The following is a 13037-nucleotide window of genomic DNA, read 5'->3' on the forward strand; positions in this document are numbered from 1 at the left end:
TCTCTGATCCAGCGTTGGTACTTGTCGCTTTCAGCACGGATGACCCCGGCATTATTCCAGTCCATGATGTGGTTTTGTCTCTTGCAATGGTCAGATATGGCAGATTTCAAATTTTCCTGTTGTGCTTGTTCTTTTATTGCTCTTGTTTGTCTGTTGGCTGTCTCCTTCTCGCACTCCTTCTGATGTTCCTTTTTCCGTGTTCCAAATGGTCTCCCCGTCTCCCCGATGTATGTGTCGTTGCATGATAGGCATGGAATTTCATATATTACGTTGCATTTGTGTTCTGGTTTTATTTTGTCCTTTGGTCTGACTAGTAGCTGTCGAAGTTTGGTATGTGGTTTGACCGGTGTATTGATGTAATGCGTTCAGTGACTCCCTGGATATAGGGCAGTATGACTGTGGCTGGGGTATTGTGTGTGTCCTTCTTTTTACGTGTATGCTTTTCTTTGCTGAGTGCCTGTTTTTTGGCCTTTTCTATTGCCCATTTTGGATACTGACAGTGTGTGAGTGTTTTGTGTATGTGCGCCTCCTCCTCTTGTCTGTCCTGAGCGTCTGTGATGGTTGTGGTCCGGTTGTACAGTGTTCTGACTACTGACAGTTTGTGTTCCGTGCGTTCCGATGTCCATAGTAGGTATTGATCTGTGTGAGTGGGTTTTCTGTATATTTTGAGTTTTATGCTGCCGTCATTGTTGTGATGTATTTTTCAAATCCAAAAAAGCTATTTCGTGGTTTGTTTCCTCTTCGTATGTGGATTTGATGTTTCCTGTAGAGTCCTTGGTGTTGAGGTGATCTGTGAGCTGTTGAGTGTGGCCAGTTTTGATTTTTTTCCAGAATGTCGTCCACGTATCTTTTCCGAAATGTGATATTGCAGTCTGATGGTGCTGTGTTTCTTGCTTCCTGTTCCAAGTGTTCCATGAAGAAACCGCTCATTATTGGTGAAAGTGGGACCCCCATCGCAAATCCTTGTGTCTGTTTGTAAATGGTGTTCTGATATTGGAAGTAAGTGGATGTCGCAACGAACCTGAGAAGAGACATGATGTCTTCGACTGTGAGTTTTGTTCTTTTCCGGAGTGTTCTGTCTTTCTTGAGTCTGTTGTGTACTATGTGGAGGGTGGCTTCAACTGGGGTTTTTGTGAATAGTGATACAACGTCGTCATGTGATATGAATATTTCGTCTGGTGCAATGGTGATTTGTTCCAAGTCCTGTGCCAGTTGTTCAGAGTTTTTGCAGTGCTGTTTAGTGAGTCCGAGAAGTGGTTTTATTATTTCAATGAGGGATTTGGAGAGGTTGTAAGTGACGGATCCGATGCTGTCAACAATGGGGCGGAGTGGTGAGTCGGGTTTGTGTACGAGGGGGGACCCAAAAGAAACCGGAATTTGGTCAGAAAATACTAATAATAATGAGTTTCGACTTCTGGTCGTCAGATGTGCTACAGGTAAGCCTCGTGCATATCTGTGAAAAATCTGAGATCCCAGAGTGACACTGATGTCTGTTACGTTTATAGTAACAGAGTGCAGCTCCGCTCTGCGATTTTTCCAAAATGGCGACATTGCCAGAGCAGCACGTGAACAGTAAATTCTGCTTTTTGCTGGGAAAAACAGCAGCAGAAACACTCACCTTGTTGCAGCAAGCCTACAAGGATGATGCTCTGGGGAAGACTCAGGTCCATGAGTGGTTCGGGCGGTTTGGGAAGGGCCAGATGTCGGCGCGTCAGGTCCGCTCAGCCGTGAAAACAATGCTGAGCTGCTTCTTCGCTGTCCAGGGTATCGTCCACAGCGAGTTTGTCCCTCCAGGTCAAACTGTAAATCAGGACTACTACATCGAAGTCCTCAGACGTAGAGGTGGGCGATACTCCGAATTTTGGTATCGATCCGATACCAAGTAAATACTGGGCCAGTATCGCCGATACCAATACCGATACCGATACTTTTTTTACTAGGTTTAAAAAAAAAATATATATCAGTTTTTGATTTTTATTTTACATACATCACAGGTAGCAGTTTCGCTGTCTGACGGTCTGAAGTAGCTCCTAACAGCTCCTGCTCCTGTTCCTCATCTTAAATTTGCCATTAATGAACCAGTCTGTCTGTCTGATCAGCAGAAGGAGAAGGAGAGCTGCACAGTGAGCCTGAGTGAGCTGAGAGAGAAAGAGGAGCTGTTTGTAATCACTTCACCTGGAAAATAAAACACGGGACCAAGATTTTAACCAAATCAAAGAACAGTTTTTATCAAAAAACACAAGATTACTACAACAATATCAACATTTCAATAAAAATAATTCCTTTTGCCTTTTTCACACACATAAAATGTCAATATTGAAAATATAATTAAAAAAAATGTAACAGCATAAGCAGTACAACAAAAAGTACCATTACCCACAGGTATTTATGAAAAAAAGTCATTAGTGCAAATAAGGTGCAAAATACTATTGGTTTTTTGCTCTTTTGTCAATGAGCTTATACCCTGAGGTCGCTTTTTGCCCCTGGATACCGTGAGCAGTTATACTACAGTAAATAAATACATTAAAAAAAAAAAAACCCTGAAAATGCACAGCAACAACACGATAAACAAAACTTTAAAAACACACAGCATCTTCAGAGTCACATGCTGAACCACATTAAACAACTCCAGTCATTAGTGTAAATATACTGTAAGCTATAGCTGGCTGTCATTCACCACCACCTTTGATATACATTATATTTTTTTAGTTCCATTAACACAATCAGGATTTATTTCAATTGACTAAATATATGAAAATAGTTGAATCACTGCTAAAATGACATCTTTGACCACCAATTGAAAAGCAACGTCAAATTATGCTGGAAATACCAAAATCTTAACTTGGCTTCCCTAAAACACTCCCTGGATGTTCTGGAGGCTTCTGTTGAAAACCTCAGGCAGAGACCTCTGTCTGTGTCGGGGTCTGCTCCGTTTACGCTGCTTTTAAAAATTTGTGCAGATTGGTGGTTTCTACCGCAGCAGCGAATCACCTTCATGCACACATGATGCAGTGTCTTTGTCTGAAGCTGTGAATTAAGTCCACACAGCGCATCTTTATCCGTCCACCATTGCTTTTCCTCTCTCTCTCCCGCTCTCTCTCTCCAGCTGCTCTGAGGCAGTGAAGAGCAGAGGGAGGAGGGAGCGGCGCAGAGCGCGTTAACGAGCGTCTGAGCACTGAAGTGAGCTGAGGTCCGACAGAGAGGCTGCGCTAACTCTGCCAGAGCAGAAAAAAAAAATCGATCTCAACGTGCTGGTATCGATCGATACCAATACTAACTTTGGTATCGATACTATCGATATTTGGATCGATCCGCCCACCACTACTCAGACGGCTCCGTGAGGATGTGAGTAGGAAGCAGAGCGTAGTGGCGGAGTGGAGCCCGGTTGATCCACCACCACAGAGCGCCAGCGGACACGGCGCTGCGCGTCACGCAGTTTCTGGAGAAGAATGAGATGAATCTTCTCTCCCATCCGCCTCATTCGCCAGATGCAGCCCCGAGTGACTTTCTCTTGTTCCCCAAGTTGAAGAAGGAGCTGAAGGGACAGCGGTTTGCAGATGTGGAGGAGGTGACAGAAAAAACGCAGCCGGCCCTGAATGGCACAATTACGCACGGGTGTCACGACACATTCATGAAGTGGGAGACACGGCTGGAGCGCTGCATTAATGCGGATGGAGATTATTTTGAAGGCGACGGTGGTGTTTTATTTTGAAATGTAAGAAATAAAAAGTTACAACCAAATTTGGGTACGCCCTCTTATTTTGGGGGTGCCACATATCCGGGGTGTAACAGTGGCTGTGGGGACCAAGTGGTTGTATTGTTCTTTTGTGATTTTGTTTTGAGCTAGCAGAAGTTTGAGTAGCGTTTTGAGTGTCTGTTTGAGATGTTCTGCCGGGTCTTTTTTGAGTGTGTGGTATGTGTTGCAATCCTGTAATAAGTCTGTCATTTTTTCTGTATAACTGTCCCTATCCATGACTACTGTGGTGCCTCCCTTATCTGCCGGTAATATGATCATTTTCTCTTGTCGTGCTAACGTGTATATGGCTTTCCTCTCCTCCTTCGTGATATTGGTCCTGAGTATTCCTGCTGTCTCGTTGAGTAAAGCTGCTTTCTTTCCCTGTTCATGTATGGATTGGCATGCAAGTTCTGTGGCAAGTATGAAATCCTCGTATGGTATTGTGTCCGGTGTTACTGCATAGTTCAGTCCTTTGGCCAGTACTTGGGTTTCAGTCTGTGTGAGTTTGCGTTGTGATAGGTTGTTTACCCAGTTAGCCGGAGCTGCTACATACTGTGTGTGCCCCTGCTAGCTCTGTGGATGAGATTGTTCAGTTTGCTGAGGTGTCTGTTTTTTGTGGTAATAAATTCCTTTTCATATTTTTGTTTTAAGTGGTCCGTCATGTTCGTGTTTATTTCCGTGTTTGGGTTAAAAGTCCGTGTGAAACCTTGCCTTTGTTGCTCGATCTCCGTGCTTGTTTGATTGATGGTGTGCGTGATGATCCGTATCCGTTCTTTTACCAGGGCCATCCGTGCTTTGCGAACGATGTGCTCGGCGTTTCTGGCGTTGACCGGGTTCCTGATGTATAAACTCCCTGGTGTAAGTCCTTCGTCCCGGCATCTGAGATGGTTGCGCAGATGATTCTGATAGCGTGCTAACTCGAGGTGTTGCTATTCCAGCGCGCGGCAGGCCCTGACAGCGCTCTGTCCCAAACTTTCTCGTATCTTTTGATAAAGGTTCATACTGTCTTCGATTCAATTTAAACAGCTAAAGGTTCTTTTTAAAGACGGGTAGAGATGAGAGTAAAGTTACCTCTACTAGTTTCGGTCATGATGGGAAGTGACGTGTCAAAAGAACCTTTAGCTGTTTAGTTCAGCGCATAATCGCCATTACGACAACCAACAACGTCACACACAAGCTGGACAACAAGCAAGAGCACATGGCGAAAAGAGGTTGTTTATATGTCATGACTCCTGAACCGGAAGTCAACAGCGGGTCCTCACACATGTGCAGTTCACACTCCAATGTGAACAAGTCACTCTTTTTCTCTTTTTTGATTTTTTTTAACAACTGTCGATTTAATGATCATAATCTGTCAGACATCATCAAGTAATTAAAATGATAGACAAAGCCTGCAATTCCTCATCGGTTGTACATTTTCCAGATGCTTGGAATAATTTTAGGAATCATCAACATTATACAGATTACAGATTACAGATTTTACGGATTACAGAGTTTAAAATAGATGAAGAATGCAAAGGTGTAAATGTGAATATAAAAGTCTCCACATTATGTTTAAATCAGCAAATGTACTCCAATTTTAGTAGCTCTGTAGTGTTATTTAAGGTAATTGTAATTTATTTTGTAAAAAAAAAAAAAAAAAAACACTCGACTTGGCCACACGGGCATGATGGGCAACTCCTTTGATCTTCTCAGTGTCTGGCTGGCGGCCAAAGGAGGGTACCAATAGTGAAGCCTGCCGGTGGGCACGCACACACTCGTAGAACTGTAGTTACGTCTAGTAACTATAATTTCTGTTGACAATCTTTTACCCAACAAGACACCACAGCCCCATACTAGTTATTTATTGCCATATAGCCCTGGACATAAAGTGACAGCCCACTGCATGAGTACTTTTACTTTTAATACTTGAAGTACATTTAAAAGTAAGTACTTATTTACTTTTACTCAAGTAGGATTGTAATGTAGTACTTCTTTTACTTAAGTATATATTTTGGTGATTATCTGTTACTAAAGTACTGAGCTTCACTACTTCCTCCACCGCTGTACACAATGCTGTCACCAAGGTTGATAAAAAACTGTACAGGAAATCAGTATTTTGCAAATTCTGCTTAGCTCAGGGTCATCTGCCTCATCAGTCAAAGTTTTGGTTACTGATATGGCTGAATTTCCTTGTAAAATTTTAAACTTGGTTTTCATGTGTCCAATTACATGTTCAAGTGTGAATTCTGACAGGCTTGGTGTTGGGATGCGATGTTTTCTCTTTTTGACAGCAGCAAATCTTCGGAGTTTTGACTCTGATGACTTGGGGTCAGTTTGCTTTAAGATGGAAGGAATGAAGTCAGGATGTGTAGGATCTTTGCTGGGTCTCCCTGAAAACAGAAAGCAATTAAAGGTGGAATACAACATTTTCTCGAAAAGACGAAGCCCCACGTCTGTTACTCACTTTTTGAACAACGCGCATGCGCCAGACCATCCGCCCGGCTCTCCTGCTTCTCCCAGAAAACGCGGAAGTGTACGAGCGCGATCTCCTCTTCTCCGGCGTGCACGGCTCTGTACAGTTTCTGCAATCCGCCTCGCTCATAAATAAAGCTTTTTTTTTTCCGAAACAGCTACAGTTTCATTATGTCAGACTCGCCATCGGTAAGTACGAGCTCAGAAGCTCACCGGCTACATAAACACTCTGAATGCGCATGCGCAAAAGGGAGAAGCTGATTGGGCGCAAGCACGGAGAACCGCCTTACGAAAGCAGCTCGTCAGAATGATTGACAAACAGACCCACCAATTATTTAGGTGATCCACCCGGAAATCAAAATGTTGTATTACACCTTTAAATAAACAAATAAGGCCAGATGATAATACATAGTTTCTGTAGTCAGATTAATGTGTTATTCATACCTTGATATGTTTCGGCAGCTGTATCTAAATACAGTAGATTATGCTAACTATATGCGTAACTATGCGTGCAGTTTTGAAGTCATTTGCGTCAATATCTTCTGAAAATTTGAAGATAAGAGTGATGCGTCTCATGCTTGCTCGTACGAATGGTGTTCCTAACATCATAATAGAATGTGTGTTGTAAAACACGGACATTAAAATACACCTATCTCAAGTTATTGGTTTGTAAAAATAAATAAACACCACTCTTTGGCCAGTTTTCAGTCCTCCAGCACCACTAGAATTTCTCTAAACCAACAAACATTGATGGAGTTACGGTAATAATAACTCTGGACACTGACAACAAAGCGCTGGCGTAAAGTTAAAAACATGTTGGAAACAAAATAACAGATTTTATCAAACTCAAAAACGAATCTCACCACTTAGGAAGTGTTCTCCACAAAGGGCTGCTGGCGTCCACTCCCAGCCGTCCAGTTTCACTCTCTTCACTGCATGCGTTTACCCACTTTCTCCGAGGATCGGGGTCCATGGGGAAAACATGGAAAGACTTTTTCCTCCTTCATTTTGTGGCTTGAGAGAACCCACGCGCACAACAACTTTTTTCATGATTTTTCGCAAACGTTGATACCTGTCAAAAGGTAAATGCTAAGGCATTGTGATGATTGTTTACACCTAGGAAGGCGCGTTGTATTGTGGGTTAACCGGGAAATACCCGGATGTTCGGAAAGGTCTGTAGTTTCATCTCTGCTGGTGAAAATTGTTGCAATGTGAAGCAGGATCCAATTTTAATGAGGTCAGAGACATAAAACTTTTTGAATCATTCAGTTTGTTTTCTTTTCTTTTTTTTTGGGGGGGGGGTTAAGCTTTACATTCCTCATCCATTTTAAACTCTGTAATCAAGTGGCATCTGCATCTGGAAAATGTACAACCGATGAGAAATTCCAGGCCTTCTCCATCATTTTAATTACTTGATGATGTCTGACGGATTATTATTATTAAATCGACAGTTGTTAACAAAAAAAAAAATCAAAGAGAAAAAGAATGACTTGTTCAATTCATAAAGAGCTCCAATGATTTCAGGAACAGCTGATAACTTGCAGTTCCCCCTGTGTCCAGTAGGAGTCAGTATGAAGCTGAACGTTGTATGTGATCGTCCAAACTAGTGAGAGAAGAAGAAATCATGGCGGCTGTGTTGCTGTCTCTCTCAGGAAATATTTCATCTCCTGCAGCAACAATGACTTCAGTTCGGGCTTTGAGAGAGTTTATCAACCAGCGACTAACTGCTGCTGCTGGAGAAATATTCACCGTGTTTCAACAAACTATCGTCCAGTTCGAGGAGGAGATTTATCGACAGAGAAAACTTCTGGAAGTCAACTGGAAATCTCAAATCAACATCTACAGAACAGGTGAAACGTGAGAATGAACACATGAATGTGACTGCTGGAGGATCGTTACATTTATTTTAAAGCTGGCAGACAGAAACGAGGCTGCAGCTGCAGTTCTTGTTCACAGTGAAGTAACAGAAACCTTCAGTATTAAACAGCTTCTGTATCAGAAACCTTCAGTATTAAACAGCTTCTGTATCAGAAGCAGAGGACACGGTGTTTGAGCTGTTTGCAAACTGAGGAAGTGATTTATTTACACTCAATCTCAGCAAACACGTGCTTGTGCAGATTTTACGGTTCACGTTTATAATACGGACATTTCCGTAAATCGTTCCGAGTCATGATGCGTTCAAGTGTTGCTCGGAAAAAGTCTGAACCATATCTTATTGGAAACTTCCCACAAAGGTTTCAGAGCTCAGAGAAAGTAATGTTAAATCCAGAAAGTTTTCCCATTTATCCTTTAATCCTTTTATCCTTTAATTCCCACAGGTACTTGCAGTTTCACTGAAATGAGCAGAATGTTTCTGTTTTCAGTGTGTCCTGTCCTGTTTCATCCATCTATTACTGTAAAACCTTAACATCCATCACATCAGTAACTTTTGTCTTGTTTCCCTCCAGAGAGTCCACAGCAACACAACGGTAACCAGCAGACGGGCTCCAACCACTCTGTGAGAGACTTGACCACCCAGAGGCTAACTGCTGCTGCTGAGGAAATATTCACCCTGTTTCAACAAACTGTGGTTCAGTACGAGGAGCAGATTGGTCTTCAACGCAAAATGCTGGAAATCAACTGGAATCCTCAAATCAAGTTACACAGAACAGGTTTGGAAACGTGTGAATGAACACATGAATGTGACTGCTGGAGGCCGTCCATCTTTATGGCGCTGTGAGCAGATGTGCTTGATGGAACTACAGTATGACTACTTTTCCCCTCACTGGTCTGCCCAGTGAAGTTGTGGAGGTTGATGTTGTTTGAAGAGGCATTTTCTGGCAACATTTAAAAGCAGGATGTCTCATTATCCCTCCACCTCAGGTAGTGTAGTAAACAATAAACTGAATGTTGCAGGTGAGTGAATACACTGCTTCCAAAAAGTTAATCCAAAGAAGTAATCAGTCATTAGCTACAGATGATCAATAAGTAACAATGGGACTGTACCGTGTTTTTTGAATTTTAAATGAAAGTTTTCAGATTGACTGCTGGAGTAACAGTTTTTTTTTTTTTTTTTAGTTTGGAACTGTAGAGGTAATGTTGCTAATCTTTTGTCTTCTGCATTTGTTTCCTTGCAGAGCTCCAACAGGACCATGACTGCAGAGAGGAGCGGCTCTTTAAACAGGAAGCAAACTACTGTCTAGAACAGGATGAACCAGAACCTCCACAGATAAAAGAAGAAGAACCAGAACCTCTGCACATCAAAGAAGAAGAACCAGAACCTTCACACATCAAACAAGAAGAACCAGAACCATCACAGATCAAAGAAGAAGAACAACAACCAGAACCTCCACAGATCAAAGAAGAAAAAGAAGAACCAGGACTTTGTCAGTTTAAGGAGGAGCAGGAGGAACCAGAATCTTCACAGATGGAGGAACACAAGGAACTCAGTTCCAGCCAGAAGGGAGAACCATTTATTGTGAAGTTTGAAAGTGAAACCTTTAAGGTTCCTTCTGTTGAGGATCAGCGTGACCTGAGTGAAGCAGAAGTACCAGAGACTGAGCAGTTCCTCTCTCAGGACTCTGAAGTCCACCATGTGAAAAGAGACATTGACTCAGAATCAACTGGAAATGCAAAGCTGAAAAAACTCAACATGTTTCATAGAAACAGTGTGAACAACTTTCATGTTTCAGAGAAGCAGGCTGAATGTGAAGAAATGTGTGAGAAAACTGATCATAAAAAACATCAGTTATGTCAGAAGGTCAGAACGGTCTCTGATGAGAAGATACTTTGCGAAACATGTGGCAAAAGTTTCACTCAGCAGAGTCATTTGTTGGTCCACAAGAGAACTCACACAGGTGATAAGACTCATTCTTGTGAAACATGTGGCAAAAGTTTCAGTTTTCACAGTTCTTTGTGGCGACACAAGAGAACTCACACAGGTGAGAAGCCTCATTCTTGTGAAACCTGTGGCAAAAGTTTCAGTCAACGGTGTCATTTGTTGATCCACATGGGAACTCACACAGGTGAGAAGCATCATTCTTGTGAAACATGTGGCAAAAGTTTCAGTCGACAGAGTCATTTGCTGAACCACAGGAAAACTCACACAGGTGAGAAGCCATATTCTTGTGAAACGTGTGACAAAAGGTTCAGTAAACGCAGACATTTGTTGGTCCACAGGAGAATTCACACAGATGAGAAGCCATATTCTTGTGAAACATGTGGCAAAAGTTTCAATCAACAGGGTTATTTGAAGGTCCACATGAGATTTCACACAGGTGAGAAGCCTCATTCTTGTGAAACATGTGGCAAAAGTTTCAGTCAACAGAGTGATTTGAAGGTCCACATGAGAATTCATACAGGTGAGAAGCCTCATTCTTGTGAAAAATGTGGCAAAAGTTTCAGGCAACGGAGTACTTTGTTTGTCCACATGGGAACTCACACAGGTGAGACGCCTCATTCATGTGGAACATGTGGCAAAGGTTTCAATCGACAGAGCCGTTTGAAGGCTCACAAGAGAACTCACAGAGCTGAGAAGCCTCATTCTTGTGAAACATGTGGCAAAAGTTTCAATCAACAGAGTTATTTGAAGGTTCACATGAGAATTCATACAGGTGAGAAGCCTCATTCTTGTGAAACGTGTAGCAAAAGTTTCAGTCAGCGGAGTCATTTGTTGCGACACATGACAATTCACACGGGTGAGAAGCCTCATTCTTGTGAAATATGTGGCAAAAGTTTCAATCGACAGTGTTATTTGAAGGTTCACATAAGAATTCATACAGATTAGAATCCTCATTATTCTGAAACTTGTGGGAAAAGTTTCAGTCAACATAGTGATTTGTTAGACCACATGGGAACTCACACAGGTGAGAAGCCCCATTCTTGTGAAATATGTGGCAAAAGATTTATTTATTGTAATTCATTGCTGCACCACCAGAAAAGTAGGTGAAATCTTGAAAGACTGTGACAGATATTCAGGAAGTCCAGCTTGAACCCAAAATCACAAGAAATCGTCCAGTTTGAAGGAAACGTTACTGATTCAGACACTGTTAAAAATTGTGCTTCAGGAAAATTTCAGTTTGTGGTCTGTCAAAGTAAATGTGAATCTTCAAGAAATGGAAATAAAATGCTGAAATGAATCCAGTGGGTTTTATTCTTTGCTGTGTCTTTTCTAATTGACATGACTGAGTTTTAATTTAACTTTTCACTCTCAAAAACTTCTTACTTCCATGCAACACATGACTGCTGACATACAATATTGTGAAGAAATCCTCATATGTTAGAAATGTGATAAGTAGAGAAGCCCATCTCAATTCAATTTTTGATTTTCATGACTTACAAGCTAAAATTACAACAAAATTACTGAAAAGCAGTGTTGGGCAATCTACTTGGAAAGTATAGTGAGCTGAGCTACGAGTTACTCTGACACTAAATGAAGATTAACTACATCAAAGCTGCTCTCCTCAGAAGTGTAGGAAGTTAAGCAACAGCATAATGAAAGCCACTAGTGACACAACATACAAACTTTTAAAACTTAAGTATTTTCATGTGAAGTCAGCGTCATTTTACTGATCAATATAACCATGATACCAAACCACAACACCAAGAATGACGGCCTGCTCCAAACAGTCACAACATGGTCACAAACGGACATGTCTGTGTGTGTGTGTGTGGAAACTGCAACTCAAAATGTTACGAAAAATATTTATCCCATGTCAAAATTTTTCACTTCTAGTCAAAACAAATCTTTTGTTTAAAATAAAAGAAAAGAAAAGAAAAATACTTCAAATTTTCAGTTAAATAAGAAGAAAAATTCATCCGTGGAGCAAGTTTTTTTTTTTTTTTTTCATTATTACAAGCAACAACAAAAAACTTGCTCCATGGATGAATTGTTATACTGATTCTAAGTGGCAACTGAAGAATTTTCTTAAAGTTTAAAGAGTTTGGTTTTGACTAGAAAAGAGATATTAAGATTTAGAACAAGAATGATAATGTCCAAAAAAATCTGAATAAAACAAAACATACTATATTGACTTAATGCAGATCAATGCTCCCATCTAATTTTCTCATTTTCGAAACAACTTCCCACAATACTGAGCACTCTCCTATACGGCAGAGAAGCATGGACCCTCTATTCCTGTCAGGAACATCGGCTTTCCACCGATGGAACGCTTTCCACCAACGCTGCTTTCGCAGACTGCCTCGCAGAAGGCAGACGAAACAGTGGATGGTGCAGTGGCAGTTTTGAGAGAAAAAAGAGCTTAAAAATAACCTGAAGACGCCAATCATTAAATTAGTCACGAGGATTCTGATAGTCAACATCACCGTGACTCATGAAGTTTTCCCACAAGAGGCACTGGTGCGGAATCCAAGATGGTGGTGCTAAGGGCGCTGACATGCTCGTACACGGGTGCCGCCATCTTGAAACAGGTCAAAGCGGAAGCCCACTCATCGGAAGTGACATAGGCAGAAGCTCACTACCGGAAATTACATATGAGGATGTCCGCCAGTCGGAAATGACGTAACAGGAGGTTGGATGGTCCGAAAAGACTTATCCAGAACCATCCAGCCATCCATTTTCCACCGCTTATCCGGGACCGGATAAGTCTGCAGTCTAAGCAGAGATGCCCAGACTTCCCTGTCCCCAGACACTTCCTCCAGCTCTTCTGGGAGGATCCCAAGGTGTTCCCAGGCCAGCCAAGAGACATAGGCCCTCATTTATCAAACGGTCGTACGGCGGTATATGGGCATACGTCCGTCGTACGTCCATATGAAAGATGGGTTCGGCATTTAGCAATATGATCGTGACTGCTTAGAATGATGAAATCTCACAACAGCTCTGACATCGTGTACGCAAGTTTGAGTAAGT

The 13037-nt window shown here is 41.8% G+C and overlaps 1 protein-coding gene across 1 annotated transcript; it reads left to right on the forward strand.

The window, feature by feature from the left end:
* Nucleotides 1-7814: 7814 nt before the first annotated feature.
* Nucleotides 7815-11294, forward strand: LOC115393922 (zinc finger protein 2 homolog). Its single transcript, XM_030099030.1, has 4 exons — nucleotides 7815-8040; nucleotides 8638-8841; nucleotides 9307-10026; nucleotides 10111-11294. The coding sequence occupies exons 1-4, from the start codon at nucleotides 7815-7817 to the stop codon at nucleotides 10953-10955; spliced, it is 1995 nt and encodes a 664-aa protein (XP_029954890.1). The 3' UTR covers nucleotides 10956-11294.
* Nucleotides 11295-13037: the final 1743 nt, after the last annotated feature.

This window comes from Salarias fasciatus, chromosome 9 (genome assembly GCF_902148845.1).
Source record: "Salarias fasciatus chromosome 9, fSalaFa1.1, whole genome shotgun sequence".
Lineage (NCBI taxonomy): Eukaryota > Metazoa > Chordata > Actinopteri > Blenniiformes > Blenniidae > Salarias > Salarias fasciatus.

Bases quoted from the DNA above. Each gene is read 5' to 3' on its own strand.
- LOC115393922 (XM_030099030.1), top strand. From the start codon at position 7,815: ATGGCGGCTGTGTTGCTGTCTCTCTCAGGAAATATTTCATCTCCTGCA. The intron at 8,041-8,637 runs GTGAAACGTGAG...GTTTCCCTCCAG, and splicing joins AATCAACATCTACAGAACAG to AGAGTCCACAGCAACACAAC. The intron at 10,027-10,110 runs GTGATAAGACTC...GAACTCACACAG, and splicing joins CCACAAGAGAACTCACACAG to GTGAGAAGCCTCATTCTTGT.